Below are 24,321 nucleotides of genomic sequence, written 5' to 3'. Positions count from 1 at the left end.
CAAAAAGTAATAGCTATTCAAATTATCCTACTCAGCAGCTGAAGTGGCCTCCACGTCTAGCAACTCTGAATTATGTGTATCAGTGGAAGGTTAGATCTCGCTGGATTTTAGGGTGGCGGTGACTAGGGTTTGCGGTTTTGGGGTAGATTTGTGGAGATTTGGAGGATTTGGAGGGTAGATCTGAAGAGAGGAGGTTGATATGAAGAATTGATGAAATTTTGGGGGCGATTAGAGGTGGCTGGCCGCCGGTGGGTGATTTTCGGTGGGCGCCGCCAATGTGGAGGATGAGAGGCGGCAGATGTGGGGAGAGGGAGAAGAGTGTGAAGAGAGAGAGGGGCAAAAGAAAATATGGGGAAAATGGGGGCAAATTTTGGCCTCTCTAGGTCTTAAATACCTAGAAGAGAGATCAAATGACGGCCATTGGATGAGGGAGAGATGAAGGGCTGGGATTTGATCTTGCTTTATTTATCAAAACGACGCCGTTTTGGGCGTCTCTTAGACCACAAGCCTGGACCGGGTCCTGGGCTCGAATTTGTGGCCTAGTTTTGGCCTAATTCGGCTAAATAAAGCATCAACCCAATCCCTTAACCTCTTATCAAACTATTTAACTATAATCTAATTCAAAAACTTATAAATACACACAAAATAATTATTTAAAATATAATGTAAAAGAAAGAACAAAAATTAGGCATTTACAGCCAGTGAATTGACGAATCTATGCATCTTTTTATCTTCTTAATTTAGAAATGGATCAAAGAACGTTGCGTGTTGACAATGTTAGTTCCCTTATAAATGCTTCAAAATGGTTATATACTTTCAAGAGATAAGAAAATTTCTCAAATAGGAAAACATGTTTCACAATTAATATATTTCTTTTAGTCAAATAATTCTTAATTAGTTTTGCAGAAACATGGCAACATCGATATAGAAATTAAGTATATATTGCGATATATACAGATATAGAATAGTCTAACAAGATAAGTATATATTTCGAAGAAATAGAAAATGATAGCGCTACTCTTATAAATACTTCAAAGTGGTCATATAACGTTCAAGTAGAGATGACAATGGGGCGGTGCGGGGTGGGTTCTGCCTCAACCCGCAAAGACTTCAACCCGCCCCGCATAGCATCTTGACCTGCATCCACCCGCCCCACATCTACACCCGCGTCCATCCGCCCTGCCCCGCCCCGCTAAATTTTCCTTATTTACAGAACTAGTCAAGTGATTTACTTGTGAAGGATTGAATGTGCTAATCAGATATCTGCAAAATTATGTTGGCTTCTTTCTTAGTTTGAGATGATGTTAAAAAATTGCTCCTCCTACATTAGTGATTGACACCCCACACTTAAACTATTGCTCGTTCTCGAGTAATCAAACTATACTTTATATAGACACGACCTTTTTAAACAATTCTTCTAACTCATCACACAAAGAATACTTAAAATAGATAAAGCATAAAAGCGTAACATCTTCACATCAATATTTGACTTACAAGTACCACGCATTATTCACAACTCACCCACTTTCTCTAACATAGAGGTCATTGACATTACCTTTCTTTCATGAATCAAGTGCCCTCATACAACAAAAAAGAGTAGTTCCACACAATAAAATTTAAGAACACTTAGGAACTCAAGATAGAAAGAATTCGCTCACTCTCAGAAATAACATTCATATGCCACAAAAGATGCACCATAGGCTTGCCCGTAGTGTACTACTCTACTAATCGAGCTCATTCAGTCTAGGATCAAGTAAGACTTTATTTGGTTGTAATGTAGGCTGCGGGACGAGTAGGATACATTTAGATATAAGAGTAACTACACCTCCCTAAGAACTTTAATACATATACTTTAACATTCAAACCCCATACTTATGTCAAACCAAACTCCACCTTCACATCAATATATATTACCCCATACTTCTTTAAGCACAATTACATCAAGAGTTACCACTTATCAAGGAATATTTTATTTTATTTTTCACAGCAATACAACTATTTTTTTTTCTTTCTTTTTCAATTAAAGTGGCCCTTACTTTTTCAAAACAATGCACATTTCTCCTTATTTTATTAGTTCCACTCAAAAGCCAAACCATCCACCCCACACTTTAACTTTTACACAGTTCATAATAATTCATGTGCTCATGAGAGGTTAGAATGATCAAATAGATAGTTAATTCAAACAAATGGGTAAGGCTTGTAATGTGGTTGCCAAAGAAACATGATTACAAGCTCAAATGGGTTAACTACGATACATAACAATTAAGCGGGTAAGATATATATAGCTCAACAAAAAAATGCCTATATCACTTCCAAGACTGAACAAAACTACTATTTTGCTTTGCAAACACACGGGGCAAGTTCTAGGCATAAAATGTAATGCATAGAATAACACCCAAACCTCACACACACATGATACATAACTCACTCAGGATTGGATTTATCAAGACACTCTAGTCAAAGAAGTTAAGCAAATTTAAAATCATATAATTTAAGGTACTTATACAAGAGTCAAGAACTGAGCTTAAGCGTCACAACCAAAGTACTCACTATTCTCAAGGCATAACAAAGGCAAGAGATATTGCTTCAATTCAAAACACAACACAATAGCTCATATTCCTAAAAAAATAAAACTAGCAACACCCGGTTCAAACAAAACCCTTGGAAAAGAATTGCGGCACAAAGAAAAACCAAGGAGGAATTACTACACTACCTCCAAAAAAAATCTTTTTGTCTTTTTCCTTTCGACTTAAATCCCTCAAGAAAAATATCTAATAGATCCATCGTTGGGAAAAGTCCAATCTTTTCTATTTTTTTAAAAATAATAAAAAAATTATTCAATTAAACTAACACAACTAAAATAGCATGGAAAGTCACCCAAACAATCTCCTCACCCCACACTTAAAATTGTGCATTGTCCCCAATGCACACCCATACATACAAGAGAGTAAAAGAAACTCTCCGGAAGGCCAAAGGCCGACGTACTAGCATCTCATGGGGTACTTAGACTTCTCCCAGGCCTGGTCTTTCGTGCGGGTACCTCACACTTAGTTCCAACCATCTGGTTTGCTGTTGCATTCTTCCAATGGCTTTGCGTTCCATGCTCCTAAAAAATCAAAAATCGACACTACAAAAATAATATTATAATAAATAAATAAAATAAAATAAAATAATAAAAAAAAATAAAGCTGGGTTGCCTCCCAACAAGCGCTTGATTTAACGTCGCAGCACGACGAAAACTACTTTTTGTCTCCATCTTGAATTTATAAATTGGACCCCAAGTTTTGATTCCTCTCTATGATCATGCTCTTGGGGCGATACAAATTATTGCGAGCCAAAAATTAAATGAATTCTCATCCACTTTTTGGCTCTCCACCGAGGAGTGTCACCTTGCCTAGACGGCCTTGAAAATTTTAAAATATAAGGTTCATCTACCTCTTCCCTGGACTGCTTTTTATGCTCGTAAAGATCCATTACCATTTCACCGTCTGAACATAATGTAGAGAAGTGTTTGAAATGAGGTCCAACGCGCTCAAATACATGAACTTCAAGATTTTCGGCATTCTCAACACCAATCACGCTAGAGTCAACTAAATTTATATCCTCAACTTCCTTGGTTGACTCTAGTATCTCTTTTACAACATCGACATCCTCAAAATCTAGTTCAATTGATTGTTGGTGTTCTACTTTGCCCTCCTTCCTTAGCACCTCAATTTTTGCATCTAATACAAGATCCTTTTGGCTACTATCCACAATATCAACTGGTTGAGCATTAAATGCTTCGACTAATTGACGCATTTGTGCCTCCAGGTTGCGAATAGCAGCATCTTACCTTCTTATGTGAAGTTTTTCTCATTATTTTGCTCCACAAGACACTTTAGCATATCCTTGATCTCTTTCAGGTCATCATCCCTGGGTTCTTTATTCCTATTAACTTCACAAGAAAAAAAAGAACCATCAAAGTAAGGGGTTGTGGAAAGATAAGAAATATAAGCACAACCATGAAAGTGACCATCTTGACCACCACACATATTACATACATTCCACACATAAGATTGAGTTGGTGCACATAACTCGCTCTCGAAAATATTTTGATAATTTTTCCATGGGTGATTTTCTCCACAATATGCATAAAGAGGATTAAAAGTAGAATTACCAACATCAAAACTCTCATAATTCCAAGATGCCATATTTTTAAAATCAACAAGTAAAACAAAAATAAAAAAATCAAGTACAGAAAATAAAAATAAAAGTTCAAACTTGAAACCTAGCAAATATAAAAAGGATAAGCGGTCGCTGCAAATATAATCCGGTCTAAAAGTCCGGAGTCGAATTCCATAGAGAACTAAGGCTTAGTTATAATTGTTCAATATCGCTAAGAAACACAAGTCCAAACAATTTTCTAATTGTAAAGATTATAATATTTATTTTTATCTAACTAAATAACAAATACTAGGAAGAAGTACAACTATCAATTAACAAGGATAAGGATTGAAGACAAGACTAAGGAGGTCTAGAGTTATGATTTTTTCAATTGTCGGAATCCTTCCCGCTGTGTCTTCTATAATTTCGCCTAAGTATTCTCTACCGATCGTGAGTACTTTGGTTGTCGTAATTCTCTCTCGAGAAACTGCCGCAATTTACTAGATGTATTCTCTCGAACTACACTAGCTGGTACTTAATTCACCGCTCACTACGATCGCACCAAGGTTTCGTTATCTCTAATCCCGCCTTTAAACCCTCTGTATTGATCTCTCACATACGTTAGGAGTGATTTTGTTCAACAACTACCTAAATATATACTCTCTCTCGAGCAGTACACACTAAATAGGCACAGTCAATTGATGGACATTCAATCAACAACAACAAACACATAGTTGAACAAGTAGAGAAATCCAACGGCTCAATTATATTAAAACATAACACGAATTCATCATCCAAAAGGTTCCATCAAAACCCTAGATAACAAATTAGCTATTCATAATAGTATGCATAACTACAATACTAGAATTCATAAGTAATAATGAAAATAGGAAGAAGGAAGTGAAAAACTCGTAGAAGAATTCTCTGCCTTGCTCCTAGTGTGTTCTTGCCTCCTTAGGTCTAAAGTGTGTCAAAAGTATGTCCAAGGTCCTCAAAATACCGTTTTTCCATGTATATATACCAAGTAGGGTCGGGCCCAAACAATTATACATTCTCCTACGCGAAAAAAGATACTTTTCCAGGTCAGGACGTCCGCGGCCGTGGATTCAACCGCGGATTTGGCCGCGGATTTTACCCAGTGTTCTGCCTCACATCCGCGACCAGATCCGCGGCCGCGGATTCAATCGCATTTGTTTTTCCCTGTTATGTGTAGAATTTGGAAAAATGTAAAATATAAAAGTTGTAGTCCTTTAAATTAGCTTTCCAACCATAAATTGTGGAGACCAAATGGAGTTCCGAGCAAAAAGTTATGTGCATTTTACTAGACAGTGCGCAATATGCCTACTCGATTCTTCGTTCGTTCTTAACTATCAAATTTGATCCCCGAACACGATTCCGGCTTAATTTTTTGGGCTTTTACTCAGATATCAAAGCTTCAAATCACTTGAATTCATTCCATAACATCTACATAGCTCGAAATCACTCCTACAAGGCATAAAACACATAATTAGTGCAAAACACTAGCGATTAAAGCTCAAACTCAATTAAAGTACAGTAAATTAGAGTGTAATATGCGACTAAAATACGTAATTATAGCCTATCATCAAATATTCAAATGCAGTCACTATTAACTTTGAGAAGTCCCCAAGAATTATATTTTCTCTAAAATATTAGCATAGTTGGCACAACAGAATGGAAAGTGGAAGCACCATCTGCGAAAGAATGAGAGATACACCAAATTCAACAAAAAGTAGTAATATTTGGAATCCCACCCGCGACCCACCCCGCACCCGCCTAAATTTAACAAAAAAATATTTTAACCCGTATCGCACCGCACCCGCATACACTCTAACCCGTCCCGCAAACGCTGTAATCTGCCCTGCCCCGCAAACGCCAATGGCGGACGCACATGGCGGAAAGCGGGTTCAACTGAACCCGCTTCGTCAAAAAATAATATCGTGTATATGTATAAATTACGATTAAAGCTGCATAAATTTTGTATAAATATTTTATTTGAACCCACTTGACAACTACTATTTTACGACTCAAGTTATGTATTTTTAAGATTGAACCCGCTTGCATAAAATTTCGGGTTCGCCACTGACAAACGCACCGTCCCATTGCCATCCCTACGTTCAAGAGATAAGGAAATATATTTCTTTAGGATGCACATAAAAAGTGACGATGAAGTAGAAAAGAAAGGATCATAGCATCATGGGTCTCAAGTAAAAGAAGAGAGAAGGTTGTCAATTGTTAAGAATTTATTTATACAGGGAATAGAAACTCAAAAACTTCAAAAATTTGTTTAGACAAGGTTGATGAAATTATTTGATTATCTAATCAATTAGAACTTTAAAGAACTTTGTTAGCTAGGAATGTTAATACACCATTAGGTTAATAGTGCGGCAAATTGATAATCACCTTGGAGGTCGGATTGAGTGAAAATAATTTGATATGCATTATACATGTGTAGGGGTGGCAAACGGGTGTGTTGGGTTGGGTTGAATATGGGCGGGTCAAAAACAGGTAATGTAAAAACGGATAAATTATCCGACCTGATCTATATTTAATACGGATAGAAAATGAGTTAATCGTCGGATCATATGGATATTCATATTATCCATGGCTTCTTGAATATGATCACTTTTGAGAGAATTTCCAGTCTCCCAAACTTAAGGAATCCACAATTTGAGTCTTTACAAATGTAAAAGATAAACTCATTAGTTATCCATTGGTTATATATTTTCTAAGTGGATAATATAGTTCTTATCCATATTTGATTCGTTTTTAAAAAGTTCATTATCCAACCCATTTTTAGTGAATAATAGGGATGAATAACTATTTTTTTTATCAACTTTGCCACCACGGTACTTGTGTATGAAAATATAGTTTTGCTGGTAGTAGGTTAATGAAGTGACCATGATTCTTTTCCTTTAAATACCAATGTTGATACCTTATACTAACATTCAAAGAAGGGTTTTAAGAAACATTTCTTATTATCTGCTTCTCTATGATGCAAAATTCAACTTCCAATGTAAGAGCAAGAAGAAGAATATAGAAGATGTACTTTTGTGGTTTCTAATTTCTTAAACATTGGAGCTTTATATGTTCATTGTAATTTGTAACTAACTCCTGTAAAAATTATCCTAACAACTGACTGCTTCCCAGCTACCATACCATCTGCATTTAGTAACTATTCTCAGCTGCAATGGAGAAAGAAGGAAAACAAGATGATAACTCAAAACAAATTTTCAAGTGGCAGGATCAGTAGGAAATTTAGTCCATTGGATGAGGAGTTGGGCCATTGCCTTTTGCCTTTCTTGATTATTCTTTTGTATAGAGCAGCTTCACTATTGGGACAAAAACTGAATGAGCTAAATCAACCATAAAAGATTAATAATATGATACGGGAGAGCAAACCCGATCTTCGACGAAGGACAGGGATGTATATGCATCTCTTGAGGAAGATGGGAAGCTTATAGTGCACTGTTCCTACTTTAGCAAAGCTTGATATGGTCCAAAATATTTAGAAGTGAGTTTATGCACATGTGTATGAACAAGGGAAAGTTGTCTACAGACTACAATGTTGCGACTTCACAATCTTGGTTCTGACATGGATATTTAAGAGAAATCTCAATTAGAGTACATCCAACAATCAAATAATCCTCTCCCAATAATTAAGTTGAGTCAATTTTAATATCTGTTGTACCAGTTAGGAGATCTTGGTTTGGGCTTGACATCAAGAAGTTGTAGGGAACTTCAAATTAAACCTTTTCTGATGTCTCTTCTGATTTACTAGCATACTTGTCCCAGACAATTATCAGCATTTCCAATACTCGTGCATTCTTCAGAAAAACCTTAATACTTCTATCTTATTTTCTTCACCAGTCAACTGAATTGACTTTAGATGAGATTCCAAGCACACAATGCTTTCATCAGGATCATACAGTTAACAATTCACACTCCAATCTTCATTCTATCAGACAGTTGAGAGAGGAGAAACAACTTATATAAGCACAGTAAACACTCATATTAAAGACAACAATAGATAACAGACAATAAGCAATCATTCGGCAGCATAAGCAACAATTTCCTCCATTTACAAGTGAAATTGTCAAACGGGATTCACTTCCGAAATGGTTTGGACCATTTCCTTCTCTTTGGAATTTTTCTTTTTCCCCTAGGCGTCACTGATGCAATAAGAATTCCAATGATATATACGTTCATAATTTCGGAGTATGGTACCTACTATATATAGTACTACATTGGAACCATACCATGCCATCCCATATCAGGTCATCTAATCTAATTATTAAGCTAAGTGAATTTATACTAATGCTCCCTCTCCACCGCATCTCTTGCGCATGAGAACATTAAAACACACATGATCTCCAAAGTTCTACAATTGAAATGAGTTGATTTCGGAATCTGTCAGTGTCAATTATGAATTAATTTGGATTCTATATTCGAGCGAAGTAGAACCTAACAAGATCCCACTCACCAAAACGATAAACAACAATTATCAGTGAACCTTTTCTTGGAAAGTTTAGTGACGTAGTTTTGGAGCCTAATTACACTACCCTCTGTTCTTGAAAAAATCCTTTCATGTTAAACGACCTCTAGTTTTACAAAACTTACAAGTCTTTCCGACAAACTACCAATACCATAAAAAAAAGGAATCTCTACGGAGAATTCGTGAAAAGGATGAAAAGCTTTACCCAATCAGACCACAATATACGAATCTCCCCATTAGGAGAATACTTGAGCAATTATATCATAACTTGCATGAAATATGTTAGTAAAATTATGTTCGAAACGAAAATAAGAGAAGTAAAGAAATGTTAGTTCAATAAAACAAAACATAAAATAATAAACAAAACATAAAATAATTTAGGAGCCCACAAGTTATTTGTGTGTCTTTAGGGAATTTAATCCCCTTACTGTTGCCCAAGGTTATAGATTAATTCCTCCCATAATAGAACGAAAAAATTATTATGTAATACTGACAATCGAAATTGCACAACTTCAGCGAACTCAACAAACGGAGCAAATCACACTTGACACTTTATTTATTTGGAAAAATAATGCAACAGTATAGAAAAGAGGGGATAACTTTTCAGATTTTCCATATTTGAAAAATGAGACAAAGCCTCTAAATTTATAGACAAAGGAAGGGTGAGATAGAGATGTGCAATACAAAAGATGTCTCTTCCATTTCTCATTCACACCTTTTAAAGAAAAACACTTTAAAATTTATAGACAAAAAAATGGTGAGACGAGAGGTGCAATCCAAAAGGTACCTCTTTCATTTCTCATTCACACTATTTAAATTCTACGTGTAAAATATGCATACAAAATTGTGTGATTCGCAAGTAAGGATTAATCGCATTTTGATAAGTAGGTTTCCTTTTAAACTTTCCGTAGTAAACATATGTCGGATATACTCGGTCAATCGGTAGATTTGATGCTTTTGAATCGTCGAATTTTGGTGTATACCTAGACAACCATAAGTCACACAATCAACCCTTAACCGTCTTTGGTTCTCATTTTTGTGTTCGCTTCAGCCATGAACACCACCCGGTTTCATAAGTGCATAGAGAATTGGCCTTATAGAATTCTCCTTGAAGCAGCTTACACTTCACATTTATATAGGTGATTCCTAAGCGTGTTATCCCGTAGATACACTATTTGATATATCCCGTATCAAACTTAGAAACCATTAAAAACTTAACGTTTTATCTTTGGTACTGAACATTGTCTCATCACGAGAATGGACTAACAATTTTAATTTGACAATGTTGAACCGTCATTAATGACTTTGTTTGATCTCCTTGAACCTAGATCTTGGGATATCCAATCTTCTAGGTAGCGTTACCGCCACAATGACTTGTCCTCGGCCATATTCTTATTTCACTCGATGATCTTTCAACTACCTCTCTAGTTAAGCCTTTTGTAAGTAAATTCGACACATTATCGCTTGACTTCACGTAGTCAATTATGATAATTCTTCTAGAGAGTAGTTGTCTAATGGTTATATGTCTTCGTCGTATATGATGTAATTTTCCGTTATACATAACGCTCCCAGCCCTTCCTATTGCCGTTTGACTATCATAATATATGCATGTAGGTGCCAACGATTTGGGCCAAAATAGAATATCTTTAAGAAATTTCGGAGCCATTCTATTTCTTCACCAGCCTAGTCTAATGCTATAAACTCAACCTCCATTGTAAAGTAGGCAATGCACGTTTATTTGGATGATTTCCAAGACACCACTCATTCACCACCTGTGAAAATATATCCACTTTTGGTTTTAAAGAAACAGTCAAACCGATGATCTGGTTTGCATCACTATACCCCTCCATTACCGCGGGATACTTATTGTAGTGCGAAGCATAATTGTAAGTATATTTCAAATATCCTAAGACTTATTTCATTGTCATGATAGTTCAATACAAACTTCCTTATGTCGTAGACTAATACATCTTGACTTTCTATTACATATCAGATTATTGACTATGCTTAGTATAGCAATATTATATCATAACAACATTTGAAATAGTTGGCATTAGTTGTGGCCATAACTTTTTAATATTTAATACATTTCACAACCACCCCGCCTTTTACTAACATTTGTATGCTATTTATTCATATTCCACAATAGAATACACGTCTATACGTATGCAAATTATAACACCTTCATTCATGAAGAAAATCCAACTTGTTATGGATTTTTTATCTTTTTTCATTGGTTGGTTCACCATATTATAGGTCAACATATTAATACATCCGTTTATGAACGGTCATGTCCATACAAAAACGTATAGATGGATCTTTTCACGAAAAGTCACAACATTTGAAATGACATCCTTTCATAAAAGAACTAAATATTATAAATTTTCAAGAAAGAAAACAACCTTTCAAGAAAGGTACGTGACTAACTTTCGAATTGATAGTTTTATCAACTAGTCTTCACTAAGACTGAACAAATAATGAGTTCACCGACTACCATATCAATATCCACTAAAGATTTGTGGGGTCCAAAAATTATATCAATTAGTTCTTCTTAATAATATAGATATCATGTCTAACATTGGCTTTTGTCATGCATAAGATTAGTCCCCCAAATTTCACATATTTCATGTGCCCTTTCTATTATGCGTTATCAACATATCATCCACATATAGACAAACAATGACTACTTTATTTGGAATATTCTTAATGTAAACACATTTGTGAACACTAATTAATTTCGAAACTATTTGACAATATTATTTGGTCAAATTTCGCATGACATTATTTGAGTGCTAGTTTTAGTTTGTAAAGTGATTAAACAAGTCTGCACACCTTTTTTTTAGGAACCACTAACCCTTCAGGTTGTTCCATATAAATTACTTCCTCTAAATCTCGATTTAAGAAGACTGTCTTCACGTCCATTTGATAGATTTCAAGACCATACACCGCAGCCAATGCTATATGTACGTAATACTCGTAACCGAAGAGCATGTGTCAAAATAGTCAACGCCTTCTCGTTATTTATACCTTTTGACAACGAGTCTTGCCTTATACATGTCAATAGTACCATCATCTTTCATTTTCCTCTTGAAAATCTCTTTGGAATCCAACAGTTTGTTCCCCGGAGGAAAAATCAACTAACAGTTGAATTCTATCTTACTATTGACTATATTTTTCCAAAATTGTGATTCCGAGGAAGAAATAACTTTGTTAAAAGTTTGAGGCTAATTTTCCAACAGGAATGTCAGAAAATTTGATCGAAAGGAAGTAGTTTTCCTTTGACGTTTATTACGGCTTAGATTTTCCTCATTAACGTACTTTCCTTTGCTTCTTCGCAAGGTCGCTTAGATTTTTCACTAAACGACTCATATTCCTTTTTATATGAATAAATATTCTCAAAGAATTCAGCATTATCTGATTCTATCACCATATAAATATAAATCTCCGAATTTTCTGATTTGAGAACTAGAAATCGATAAGCTTTACTGTTTGTTTCATATCCTATGAAATCACAATCAACGATTTTCGGTCCTATATCTACCCTTGTAGGTTTAGGACTTGCACTTTAGTCAAGTTTACCCACACTTTGAAATATTTCAAGTTGGACTTTCTTCCTTTCCATTTTTCATATGGAATGAATCGTGTTTTGCTATGGGAAACTCGATTGAGTATTTAGTTAGATGTAAGAATAGCTTCCCCCATAAGTTCTAGGTTAAATTAAATCGGAACTTATCAACAAAGCATTCATCATCTCATTTAATGATTATTTTTTCTTTCCATAATCCCATTGGAATTGGGGCGTGTATGGGGCGTTATTTGATGACTAATACAGTATTCCAAATATATTTCTTTAGAAGGAGATTCATATTCGCCACCTCTATTCGTTTTTGTAGAGCCAAGCACATGAACTATTGTTTGTGTCATGATAGAGTCGGGATTATTAAATGGTGAAGCTTTTAATATTCAAATCAATCTGACACAATTAGAATTAATAAACGGTGAAGTTTTTAATCTTCAAACCGAGTAATATCTGTACAATCTGATCTAATAAATGGTGAAATTTTTAATCTTCAAGCCGAGTAATATCTGATATAACTAGATCTAATAAACGATGAAGTTTTTAATTTTCAAACCGAGTAATATGTGACACAATTAAATTTAATAAACAGTAAAGTTTATAATCTTCAAACCGAATAATAATTGAAGTAGAAAATCACTAAGATTTTAATCTCCAAAATGAGTAGAAAGTCACTTAGACTTTAATCCCCCACATATGAGTAGAAAGTCACGAAAACTTTAATCTCAGAACGAGTAAAAAATCTCGAGATCTCATCTCGAAGTAGGAGTAAAAAATCAAGAGTATTACATTGTTATAATCAACAACAGGTGCACGGTTCCAACTTGATATCTCATTCGTTGAGATCACTAGTTGTATTTTTTCTTTTTCTTTTTTCCTTCCTTTTCTATCCAAGAATTGGAGTCAATTTAAGAAAGCATTCAACCTTTCACGTTTGAAGCCGTTAGAAAACAGAAGATGGTAGAGGACCACAATCTCTTATCCAACTTAATTTTTCATTACGGAATTTTGGATCAGACTCCATCTACCTGACCTTTTATAGCAGTGGCCGATTACTTACTCTTAACAAACTTGAGGATTTCAAAAAGGGTCACCATAAAACTTAATGTAAAGATGGCTAACAGTTTTCACATTGGCCTCAATCAATCATATACAGATTAGAGTGAATGTATTGTGGTGTAAAATTTGTTTAAAGTACGCGTGGTGATCGCGCTTAAAGTAATCTCATGAACTGCAACAATGCGTCGTGGCCACAACAGTGATTCATCATTCTCCTTGGTGTAGCCTTATGGTTTTATATTGTTGCTACTTGTGGTGATTTACTGGATATGGAACCAATCAACATCGAGATCCAACTTACACTAGACAATGCCAGAATTACAAATTCTCTTCCTTTCCCTTTCTCAATCAGTCCCATTTAAATAGAAAAAATCATCAGTATCTATAGGCGATCTTGAGTCACCACACTCTGACTTTGGCCCGCAGTACTTGTAACGACATTTAAGAAAAGCTCTTTCTCGTAGCTTCACAAAAGGAGTATTAATTTATACCTCTTAATCGATATAAGAAAATGGTCCAGAACTTCACCTTTATAGCACATTTTCTGTTGAGGGAAAGAATTGCCGTAAACGTAGACATCTTCTCTGGTTGATTTGGTTCTAGAAGCAGTGATTGGCAAACCTTATGGCCAACAGGGAAGCTATTTGTTCTTCTCCATTAAAATAGTTGAAAGAAGTTGGAGTGCCACTACACATTTACTCAATTTTACACCGTATCCGAAAACGGTATTACTACTAAACGACGAACACAGGGAAAAAATAAATTTCCTTAAGATTTTTTTTTTTTTTTTGTAATTGGGGAAACTCGCAGCCGCTATAATCTCTGCCACAGCCTCTGCCTTTCGGGGTGAGCACTTTGTACGCAATGGGTAAACCTTCCCCTATGTAATAGCCTGTAAACCACACAGAGGATGTAAACCGCACTAGGCAAACCCTTTGCGACAGACTCAACCCAGAAGGTATTGAAGAGGAATTTCCTTAAGATTGTTAATAAAACTATGTTGGAAACCAGAAAATCAGAGAAGTAAAGAAATGTTAGTTCAATAAAACAAAACAAAAAATAATTTTCGAGCCTACAAGCTGCTTGTGTGTCCTTAAGGATTAACTGTTGCTCAAAGTTATGGATTACTTTCTCCTAGGATAGAACGAAAAAACTATTATGTAATACTGGCAACCGAAATTACATAACTTCAACGAACTCAACAAACGGAGCAAATCACACTTGATACTTTATTTATTTAGAAATTGAAAAAATAATGAAATAATGTAGAAAAGAGGGGAGAAGTTTTTACATTTTCCATATTTAAAAAATGAGGCCAAGCCTCTAAATTTACAAATAAAGGAAGGGTAAGATGAAGAGATGCAATCCAAAAGGTGTCTCTTTCATTTCCCGTTCACATTCTTAAAAAAAACAAATTCTTCATTAATTCCCACGTTCAGTCTTACCGACTTCATCTTAGATTGGAGATAGCCTTACTTTGCGAGCCACTCCCTTTGGACTCTACAATAACAAAAAAAAAAAAAGAAGCGGCAAGAAATGAGAAAGTCTTTTTGATAATTAAGAAGTGAGACACTTATTAGTGAAGAGATTATTTTAAAAAAAGCTACTGACAACCTGCCCCGGGCTTAGTTCAAATCGAAGGACTTGTGACTTAAGGCCACAAGTTTGAGCCCTCAACCTACAAACTAAACCTGATAAATAGAGGAACGAACCCATTATCCCAATTTTAAAGTATATGATTAGTCCCTAAGGTTGAACCTAGGCGAATTTTCGATCGTGAAAGAATAAAAGCTACTGGCAACCTCCCCAAAAGATTTATAAACACTTTTTTTGTGTGTTGATAAGTAATATTATTTTTAAAGTACATAAACTATATATTAAAACTTAAGGAGTCATTTGGTTATTAGGATGGGGTAGACAAGAATATCTCATGAAATTAACTATCTCACATTTTATGAGATAATTAATCCCGCCATTTCAGCATAAAATAATTGCCGGAATTAATTAATGCCCATAACCAAATGAAAAATTTAATAATTCCATATTTCATCTAAAGATTGTTATCTCTTATCCCACCAACTAGAACCCCAATTTTTCATTGTTCTACGTTTTGTTTCTTTTTTTTTTTTTTTTTCTCTTTCTTCTTATTTTCCATTTTCTGTATTTTAGCTCTTTATAATAACTTAACTTGTAGTAACTCTTTATAATAAGCTATAACTAGGTAATATTAAAAATAAGTAAATAGTCTGTTATAACAAATTAAAATACAGTAATATTATACTTTATACTTTCCGTGCAAAACTGTATATAAATTCAAAACTTGTAGTAGTAATAAAGACCAAGTCGTTCGCCCTGAGGACCGGAGAATTGAAACTTTTTGACTTTGGGCGATCGATAATGGAGTGGGAGAGTGACGATAAAGAACTAAAGACGGCCGGAGCTGAACCTCTGCCGGCCGGCCGGCGAGGACTCCGCATTCACGGTTGGGAGATCGAGTCTCGCAAGCTTTCCATTCTCAATTCTCTTCATCTTTTGTTAGAAAATTCATTATTTTTACAGAATGCACCATGTCCAATTTTAGCACTACGCCTTAGATTATATGTTGGGATAATTGTGATGTTAGATTGTGTTATAGTTAATTATTTGTAAGCATTCCCTTACTAGTCTTCTTAATAATTGCAGAAAGGATACCCTTCTGATTCTGCTGCATATAGTGATCCAAGCATCATCGCTGAAAGGCTTCCCATTGTAATGCAGAAGACTCAAAAGCTCAATATTACGGTGCCCTCTAAGCAGTAGTATGATCCTAGATTTTTGAATAAGATCTCTCCCCCCCCCCCCCCCCATGGAACTTCAATTACATTCTTTTATTTATCGTCAAGCAAGTTAGTATAAGTACCTCACGGTGCTTTCACTTTGTCTTTCATCTGGATTTTGATCTTTCCGCATTTTAAATGTGTTATCTGGATTTGAGGAGCAATCTTCACTGCATTCAAAGAGCGCAAGCATGTGGTTGGAGGATCAGAGAAATGTGAGCGTGTTCTGAGAATGCACGGGAGAAAAATCTATTTTATTAACAATGATACAATGAGCCATATATATAATACATATTCTACTCCTACTACATATAGGACTAGGACATATCCTACTCCTATTACATATGAGACTAGGATTATTTACACATAACTATCTAACACTCTCCCTCAAGCTGGTGAATATAAATCATATGTACCGAGCTTGTTACATATGTAACTAATACGAGGACCAGTGAGGGACTTGGTGAAAATATATGCAAGCTGATCATTGGACTTTACTACGAGTCATGCCAAACTCCTGGATAGCTGTGCTGAACTTACCAAACCAGACTCGAGGAGACTGCTCTAGACCATAAAGTGATCGGCGCAAGCGACATTCAAGGCCACTAGACACCCTGAGCAACAAAACCAGGTGGTTGCTGATAAACAGAAGTTGGCCGAAAAGTCGCCGGAGAAATTTAAAAATAATGAGACTAAGCCTAATTCCACAGTACAAAGTAAGTTCTAAAACACGACCAAAAAATAGAATTTTTTTTTGAAATTACTGTTCACACCGGAAAAAGTGCACTGTTCACGCCGGAAAAATAGAAGTTGTCAGAATTTGATGTAATTTATATGGGTAGGCTCGGAATCAGTGGACGAGTAAGTTGTGCTGAAGAAGTTTTGTCAAAAAGTGGCAGGAATGGCTCACACGCGCCGGAAAAGTTACTGTAGCTCGCCAGAAAATTCCTAAGTTCTCCGAATATGTAGGAAATTATACTAGTGGACTTGGAATCACCCCACGAAACAACTGTCCTAAAGAAATTTCTGAAAATTCTGGCTGGAAAGTGCTCCACGCGCCGACGCATGTGTTAGACGCGCTCGTCGGAACCCTAGTTCTAGCGGTGCGTGAGGGACTTTCTGCCGGAGCAATTGATTGGGGCTTTGTCGCCTGACTTTTCCGAACAAGATGGTAGTGTTTGTTTTCGCACAACACTTACCGATGAGGAGATAACGCAAATCAATCTTGAGTCATCAACCGGAAAAACGCACGATGACTGACTTTTCTGTTCCGATGGGACTGGAATTTCTGGGGTTTGGTCGCACAAAGGTTTCAGATCTGATGGTGGTACTAGTATATGCACAATACCACTGTAGTATGATTAACCCTGAGAACAAGACGAAGTTGCCGGAAAATTGCACGGCGATGAGATCTTTCTTCCCGGATGTCGCTGGAATGACGCAATGCACGGGGAAAAAATCTATTTTATTATCAATGATACAATGAGCCCTATATATAATTACATATCTTACTCCTACTGTATATGGGACTAAGATTATTTACACATAACTATCTAACACGTGTAATGGCAGAGAAGTGAGTGTAAGTCGAGACTTTCGAAGAATTATCCATTTTGACCCCGAAATCTCTTTTGCACTCAGCACCGTCTCACTTGAACCTCCAATAGAAGATTTGAACTCTGAAAACTCTCAATATGAAGCTGCAATGACTCTATCATTAAACTGTGTCCTGAACGGCTGACAAATGATCTTGTGCACCTCATTTGGGGCTTTTACGTGGGTAATTATTTCAGTATTTTTTGTGGGACGATATTACAGACAGAGGCGGATCCAGAATGTAAACTCTATGGGTTTAACCTTTAAGGTTCTTAGTATTGAACTCATTATATCCTTAAAGTTATGGGTTCATATCTACAATTCGTTGCGATTTTAGTAAACCTTTGCACATAAATTTGTGCTCCGCGTCGAAAGTTATAGGTTCAATTGAACCTGTTGATATAGGGCTACATCCGCCCCTGATTACAGGTGATAGTAGAGAGGTTGTTTGGTATTTATGTTTCGCCTGATAAAGGGGACTCCTGTGCTGATTATTGGTCAAAAGTGGAACCCCACATATTCTTTTCATCGCACTTCTTCCCTTAGCATAACATCTGGCAACCAAATGGATGTTGTTGGTGAAGTTGCTGATAAAGGAGCAAGCTGGTAAACCAACAAAATAGCAGCCATCAGGAAATTACCCAATATTACCTTATCAAAACTTTTACTAGTGATAGATTTCAACTTTGGTCGTGGGTTCCAGTTATATGAATACAAAATCCTTCAGGGGTTGACGAGTTGATGGGTTATACTATAAGATTCTTGAATTGTACTATTATTACGATGCATTAAAATTGACTCAATAATTTGCATTCTATTTGGAATTGATAATATTTGACTCAATATCTAACTGGTCGTCACTGGGATCTAGATGTAAGATTTAGACCGGAAGGGATCACTGATAACACCATAAATTTGGAGATTTGTAAGGGGTGGGTGAGGTTGTAGGGCCCATGCTAGCCCCTTTTCTGTCTGTGCTATCTCCAAGGCCGTAATAGGGTACCAAATACCAATGCTTTGTTTTGAGAGCTTAAAAGTTTAGTGCTTGCTCACAAGGCCTAAACTGAAAGTGCGAGTAGTCAACAAGGGAAAGGATGTTCGATAGCAAATACTTTGAGGTGCTCAAAACTGGAAAAAGGAGAAGCTGTTTCATTTGTTGGAACTATGAGATAGTATTTATCAAACTTCGATTATGTCACTCAGGCACCTAAGTGCATTAGATTGACTTAATATTTGGTGCTTTAGTGAGATGTAAATTTAAAGTGCTATCTCTTTTATATTAGACAATGTGAAATTTAAATAGATGATGACTATCAGGTCTTGAAGACATGTATGGAGAATGTGTGGCCGTAAGATTTAGAGAAGAGTATTTGCAGTTAATCGCTTGTTTTTTTTGCTAACCTCTCCAAGCACTTAATAGAGAACATTCATGATGTGTGCCGGCTATGGGGGCCTGGAGAAGTAGTGGGTCACGAGAAGCATGTGGACCATGACAACGAAATGTATTAGAGAAGCTGCTAGAGAGGTGCTAGGGGTCACAAAAGGTTACTCAGGTGAACACAAAGGGGACTGATGGTGGAATGGAGAGGTCCAAGGAAAAGTGGAGGCCAAGAAGGCGGCGTATTTGAAGCTTGTGGAGAGCATAGACGAGGATGGGAAGATGATGAATAAGGAGCGGTATAAAAAGGCTAAGAAGGTGGTGAATTTAGCGGTTATGGCAGTCAAGACAACTTTTGGACGTTTGTATGCATAACTTGGGGTCAAAGGCGGAAACAAGAAGCTGTACAATATAGCCAAAGTAAGAGAGATGAAGGCACGTGATTTGGACCAAGTGAAGTGCATCGAAGACGAGGAAGGAGGTATTGGTGGAAGAGGCACATATTAGACGAAAATGGCAGACTTGCTTCCACAAACTCTTGAACGAAGAGGGGGACAAAAACATTGTGTTATGTGTTTTGGAGCACTCCGAGAGTTGTCGAGATTTTTGGTATTGTACGTGCATGAAGATTGAGGAAATTGAGGGGGCTATGCGTGAGATGAGCAGGGAAAGAGCGATCGGCCCAAATGATATCCCGTGAAGTTTTAGAAGAACGATGGCATAGCAGGCTTGGAATGGCTTACCAGGTTGTTTAGTGTTATTTTTAGAACAAAGAAGATGCCCAAGGAATAGAGGTAGAGTACGATGGTTCTGTTATACAAGAACAAGGGTGTCATCCAAAATTGCAACAACCCTAGGGATATCAAGCTGCTAAGTCACACTATGGAAGTGTGGGACATGGTGGCGGAAGTAAGGGTGAGGAGAAGTGTGTCTATTTCCGAGAATCAGTTTGGATTCATGCCGGGATGTTTGACTACAAAAGCCATTCACCTCGTCAGGATTGGTGGAACAATTTAGGGATATAAAGAGGGGCTTGCATATGATGCTTATTGACCTAGGAAAGCTTACGACAATATCTCAAGGGAGGTCCTTTGGAGATGTTTGGAGGCTAGCGGTGTTCCTGTTGCATACACTAGGGTGATTAAGGGCATGTGTGATGGAACTAAGACCTGGATGAGGGATGTGAGATAAGACTTGGAACACTTCCAGTTGTGATAGGGTTGTACCAGGGATAAGCTCTTAGCCCATTTTTATTCGCCTTGACGATGGACGTACTAACACGTCATATTCAAAGGGAGGTGTCATGGTGCATGTTATTTGCAGATAACATAGTACTGATTAACAAGACACCAAGGCGGTGTTAACGCGAGGCTGAAGGTTTGAAAATAGACCCTGGAGTCAAAATGTTTCAAGTTGTGCAGGACCAAAACAAAATACTTGTGATGCAAGTTCAGTGACATGAGTCATGAAGCGGACGTGGAAGTGAAGCTTGACATTCAAGTCCTACCCAAGAAAGGAAGTTTCAAATACCTTGGCTTAATAATACAAGGTAATGAGGAGATTGACGAGGATGTCACAAATCGTATTGAAGTAGGGTGGATGAAATAGAGGTTGTCTGGTGTTTTGTGTGATAAGAATGCGCTGCCTAGACTTAAAGATAAGTTTTATAGAGTTGTAGTTAGACCGACTATGTTGTATGGGGTAGAGTATTGGCCAGTTAAGAACTACTATGTCCAGAAGATGAAAGTGGCATAAATGAGAATATTGAGATGGATGTGCGGCACACCAGGAGAGATAAAATTAGGAATAAAGTTATTCGGGACAAGGTTAGAGTGGCCCTCGTGAAGGCAAGATGCGAGAAGTGAGATTAAGATGATACATGCATGTGAAGAGGAGAGGCACAGATGATGCCGTGAGGATGTGTAAGAGGTTGGCCTTGGTGGGCCTGAGGAGAGGTAAATGTAGGCGTAAGAAGTATTGAGGTGGGGTGAATAGACAGGACATGGAGCAACTTCAGCTTACCGATGACATGACCCTTGATAGAAGGATGTGGAGATCGAGAATTAGGGTAGAGGGTTAGTGGGTATTTGAGTATTTTTTTTTTGCCATACCAGTTGCACTAGTACTTAGTCTTGTTTTTCCCCAAGTTGCTCAGACACGGGTACGGATCTAGAGGTCGGATCCTTCGAGATGTAAATTCTAAGATTCAGAGATACAGATCCTAGTACGGATATGGGTACGGGGATCCGACTAAAAGTAATTCAAAAAAGAAGGGCAGCCCGGTGCACTAAGCTCCCGCTATGCGCGAGGTCCGGGAAGGGCCGGACCACAAGAGTCTATCGTATGTAGCCTTATCCTGTATTTTTGCAAGAGGCTGTTTCCACGGCTCAAACCCGTGACGACTAAAAATAATTCAAAAAATGAATATATAAAAATATCTCTAAATTATGAGAAATTTTGTGAATACTTACGTATAACTTGTAAAGTGTGGATTTCTTTTTTATTCTTAAGTTGTAGATAAGTAAATGATTGGTTTCTTAAATAAGGTATGTTATTTTCTTCAAATTTACCCTAGTTTTGGTTATGATTTCGGGAAGCAAATTGTATCTCGTCTAGACTTTTTCCCTCTGTCATAGTCAAAGTACCCAAAATTATTTGACCAGATTCGGTACGGATCTCATACCCACACCCATACTAGTGTCGTGTCGATACGGGTGCGGCATCTAAACTGCCGTGTTGAAGCAACTTAGGTATTTCCTTGTTCGTAGAGTTATACTGCTACCTGTTATTTCTTTCGCTTCGGTTATCTTATCATATCACTGTTGTTACTGTGTTTCTTTTCATTTTTCATTGAGCCTTGGGTCTTCGGAAACAACCTCTCTACCTCCATGAAGTATGGGTAAGGTCTGCGTACACACTACCCTCTCCAGACCAACCTGTGGGATTTCACTGGGTATGTTGTTACGATGTGATGCTGAATATTTTAAGCCTTATTTTGGTTGATTTAGCATGAAACTAAAGATGAATCACCCGTACTTCATTTTCATGTGTGGTTATTGAATTACAAAACTTTTGGTGCAACTAGTGACTTTCTGTTTGTAATTTGCTGACATCATGTAGAACTTTGAAGTAAGTATTTTAGAGAAGGCTTGCTAACATTTGCTGATTAGTAGGGGCTTAGATTTCTGTTCATCTGGAATGTGAAGGTGAAGAATGGGTCAAACTGACGTGTTGAAGTACTAGAGTTGAAAGCCAATTCAATCTATTTACAGTGTACTATGTAACATCTTAATCGTGAACATTGTTGACCACCATCCCAAAGAACAAGAAATGATGGAAGCAAAGGAAAAAAGTAAAATCATTCATTTCCTTCTCCTAAATCTTTGTAACTCGGAATTGGAATTTCTGTGAAGGTTCCCTCCATAGCTTCCATCTTTCAGTAGTGCTGCAAAACAAGCGTGTGTCGTTCCCTGCACTCTCTTTCACTCCCTTGCAAATATATTATATCTTCAAAGCTTCATCAGTAAAGAAACGTCAAAGTTGTTGCTTTTCTTATAACTTCTAGATAAAGTTGTCTAACTTCTTGTAGTATAAATATGGTACTATCAAGATTAAAGATCATAAATCAAAGAGAAGATTATAAATATAAACACAAACTAGAGAACCTTCTGCTATATATTTGATGGAGATTGTGGTGTTAAGTTGTTTCAGGTGCTGTAGGAACAACACTTAAGTACATATCACACTTTCGGTTTCATATCTGGACATGAGAAAGGCTTGAAATTCTTGATGTTGATCCTGCGACACTAGGTCCGGAAAAAAATCCTGATATCAGGGAGCTGTACTACTATAGGATTCTTTTGGTCTAAATTGTTGTCCACAGTCCATCAAATTAGTTCATGTACTGATGGCCTGAAGCTGTAACAGATGGGCAAATAAAGAGTTCCATATGGGACGGATAAAACAACAATAGCAACTATGCCTCAATCCTTAACTAGTTAGGGTGGCAGCTATATGAATGAGGAGAATAATTACAGCTTTAGATTCAGATCAAGCTTATTGGGATTTGAGGCATGGTCTTTTGATTGTTGCTGATTTAGTTGAAAACTTCCTGGCCACTTCAGATCAAATGATCTGTTCATTTGATTGGTATGCGATGTAATTTGAAATCCTGCACCAGCCTCGCTGAACGTTGCCACAGTTGCACTTGCATCTCTGCCGGATTTATGCACAAGTGAGTGGGGAATCATACCAAGTGATCTGAACATGGGGTTATTGATTGGCAAAGCCATCATTGTTATCATCCTCTGGGACTGGGACTGGTACTGTCTTACTGCCCCTCTTTCTCTCTTGTGAGCATTCTGGTGGCCTCCCAACGCCTGTGAACTGTAGAATTTCCGCTTGCAGAAGTTACATGAAAAAACCTTGGCAGAAGTAGGTATATGTGACTCAGATTCTTTAGACGTTGAAGGCAAGTTCCTTCCTAAGCTCAAATTCAACCATTCTCCTTGATCAAGCACTGAAGTTGCCTGATTGCCATCTACAGCACTAATCATTCTGATCGCTATTGTAATTGAGCAGAAGTTGCCTTTTCTTCTCCCACAATTTTCACTGAAGGGCCAGCTTGAAATATTGTGGATGTACAAAGATGCTTTATGTAGATACTACTCGAAAGGACCTCCAGACAGAGAGGCAAGGAATAAAAATGAGATCACAGGAGGTGAAGGTGAGATCAGAAAACTGTGATTTATCATATCTATTTTCACTGTCCCCTCCAGCTGATGCTTGGTATTTTAGGGGACAATGCTTAGATCATGTTTCAATGGAGTCGTTTTCAAGCGTAGACTAGATTCTCCACTGATTTCTCTCGTCTGTTCAACTAGTTCTACCTCTAATAGGTAACCCCACCTTGATGAGTATTATTGAATTCCTTTGATATATCAAACTTTAACTATCTTCAACTAAAATTACTAAAATAAACCAGATGGAGCTTTCTTATTAAAAAGAAATAAACAAGGTAGACAATCCAACTATGATTCCATTTTTAGTCTTTATCATAATCCTATAGTTTGGTTTGTCTTCTGCGGCTGCTGCATCTAATATTCGCTGTAGCATATAGGTATATTTGTTTATGCTTGTTTTCCGTAGCAGCATATGATTAGGATTTAGAAATCATACAAGCAAGTTTCAGGAGTTGACACATGACAAGGTTTTTAGCGGACCTGATTACCTGAAGCTT

The 24,321-nt window shown here is 36.9% G+C and overlaps 1 protein-coding gene and 1 long non-coding RNA gene across 2 annotated transcripts; one reads left to right on the top strand and one right to left on the bottom strand.

Annotated features, from left to right (window-relative positions):
- Nucleotides 1–15,580: 15,580 nt before the first annotated feature.
- Nucleotides 15,581–16,289, top strand: LOC117279946 (uncharacterized). The gene is made up of 2 exons (XR_004510388.2): nucleotides 15,581–15,774; nucleotides 15,975–16,289. It is a non-coding gene; the product is annotated as an uncharacterized lncRNA (long non-coding RNA).
- A 5,935-nt stretch (nucleotides 16,290–22,224) lies between these two features.
- On the bottom strand, nucleotides 22,225–24,057 carry LOC104109747 (zinc finger protein 2-like). The gene has a single exon (XM_009619099.4). The coding sequence runs from the start codon at nucleotides 23,636–23,638 to the stop codon at nucleotides 23,114–23,116; it is 525 nt and encodes a 174-aa protein (XP_009617394.1). The 5' UTR covers nucleotides 23,639–24,057; the 3' UTR covers nucleotides 22,225–23,113.
- Between the last annotated feature and the right edge of the window lie 264 nt (nucleotides 24,058–24,321).

Source organism: Nicotiana tomentosiformis, chromosome 11 (assembly GCF_000390325.3).
Source record: "Nicotiana tomentosiformis chromosome 11, ASM39032v3, whole genome shotgun sequence".
In the NCBI taxonomy this organism is placed as follows: domain Eukaryota; kingdom Viridiplantae; phylum Streptophyta; class Magnoliopsida; order Solanales; family Solanaceae; genus Nicotiana; species Nicotiana tomentosiformis.
Note: the sequence above shows the minus strand (reverse complement) of the source record. Positions and strands in the feature narration are given on the sequence as shown.

What these genes read in the sequence shown, in the direction of transcription:
- LOC104109747 (XM_009619099.4), bottom strand. Translation starts at nt 23,638, where the DNA reads ATGATTAGTGCTGTAGATGGCAATCAGGCAACTTCAGTGCTTGATCAA.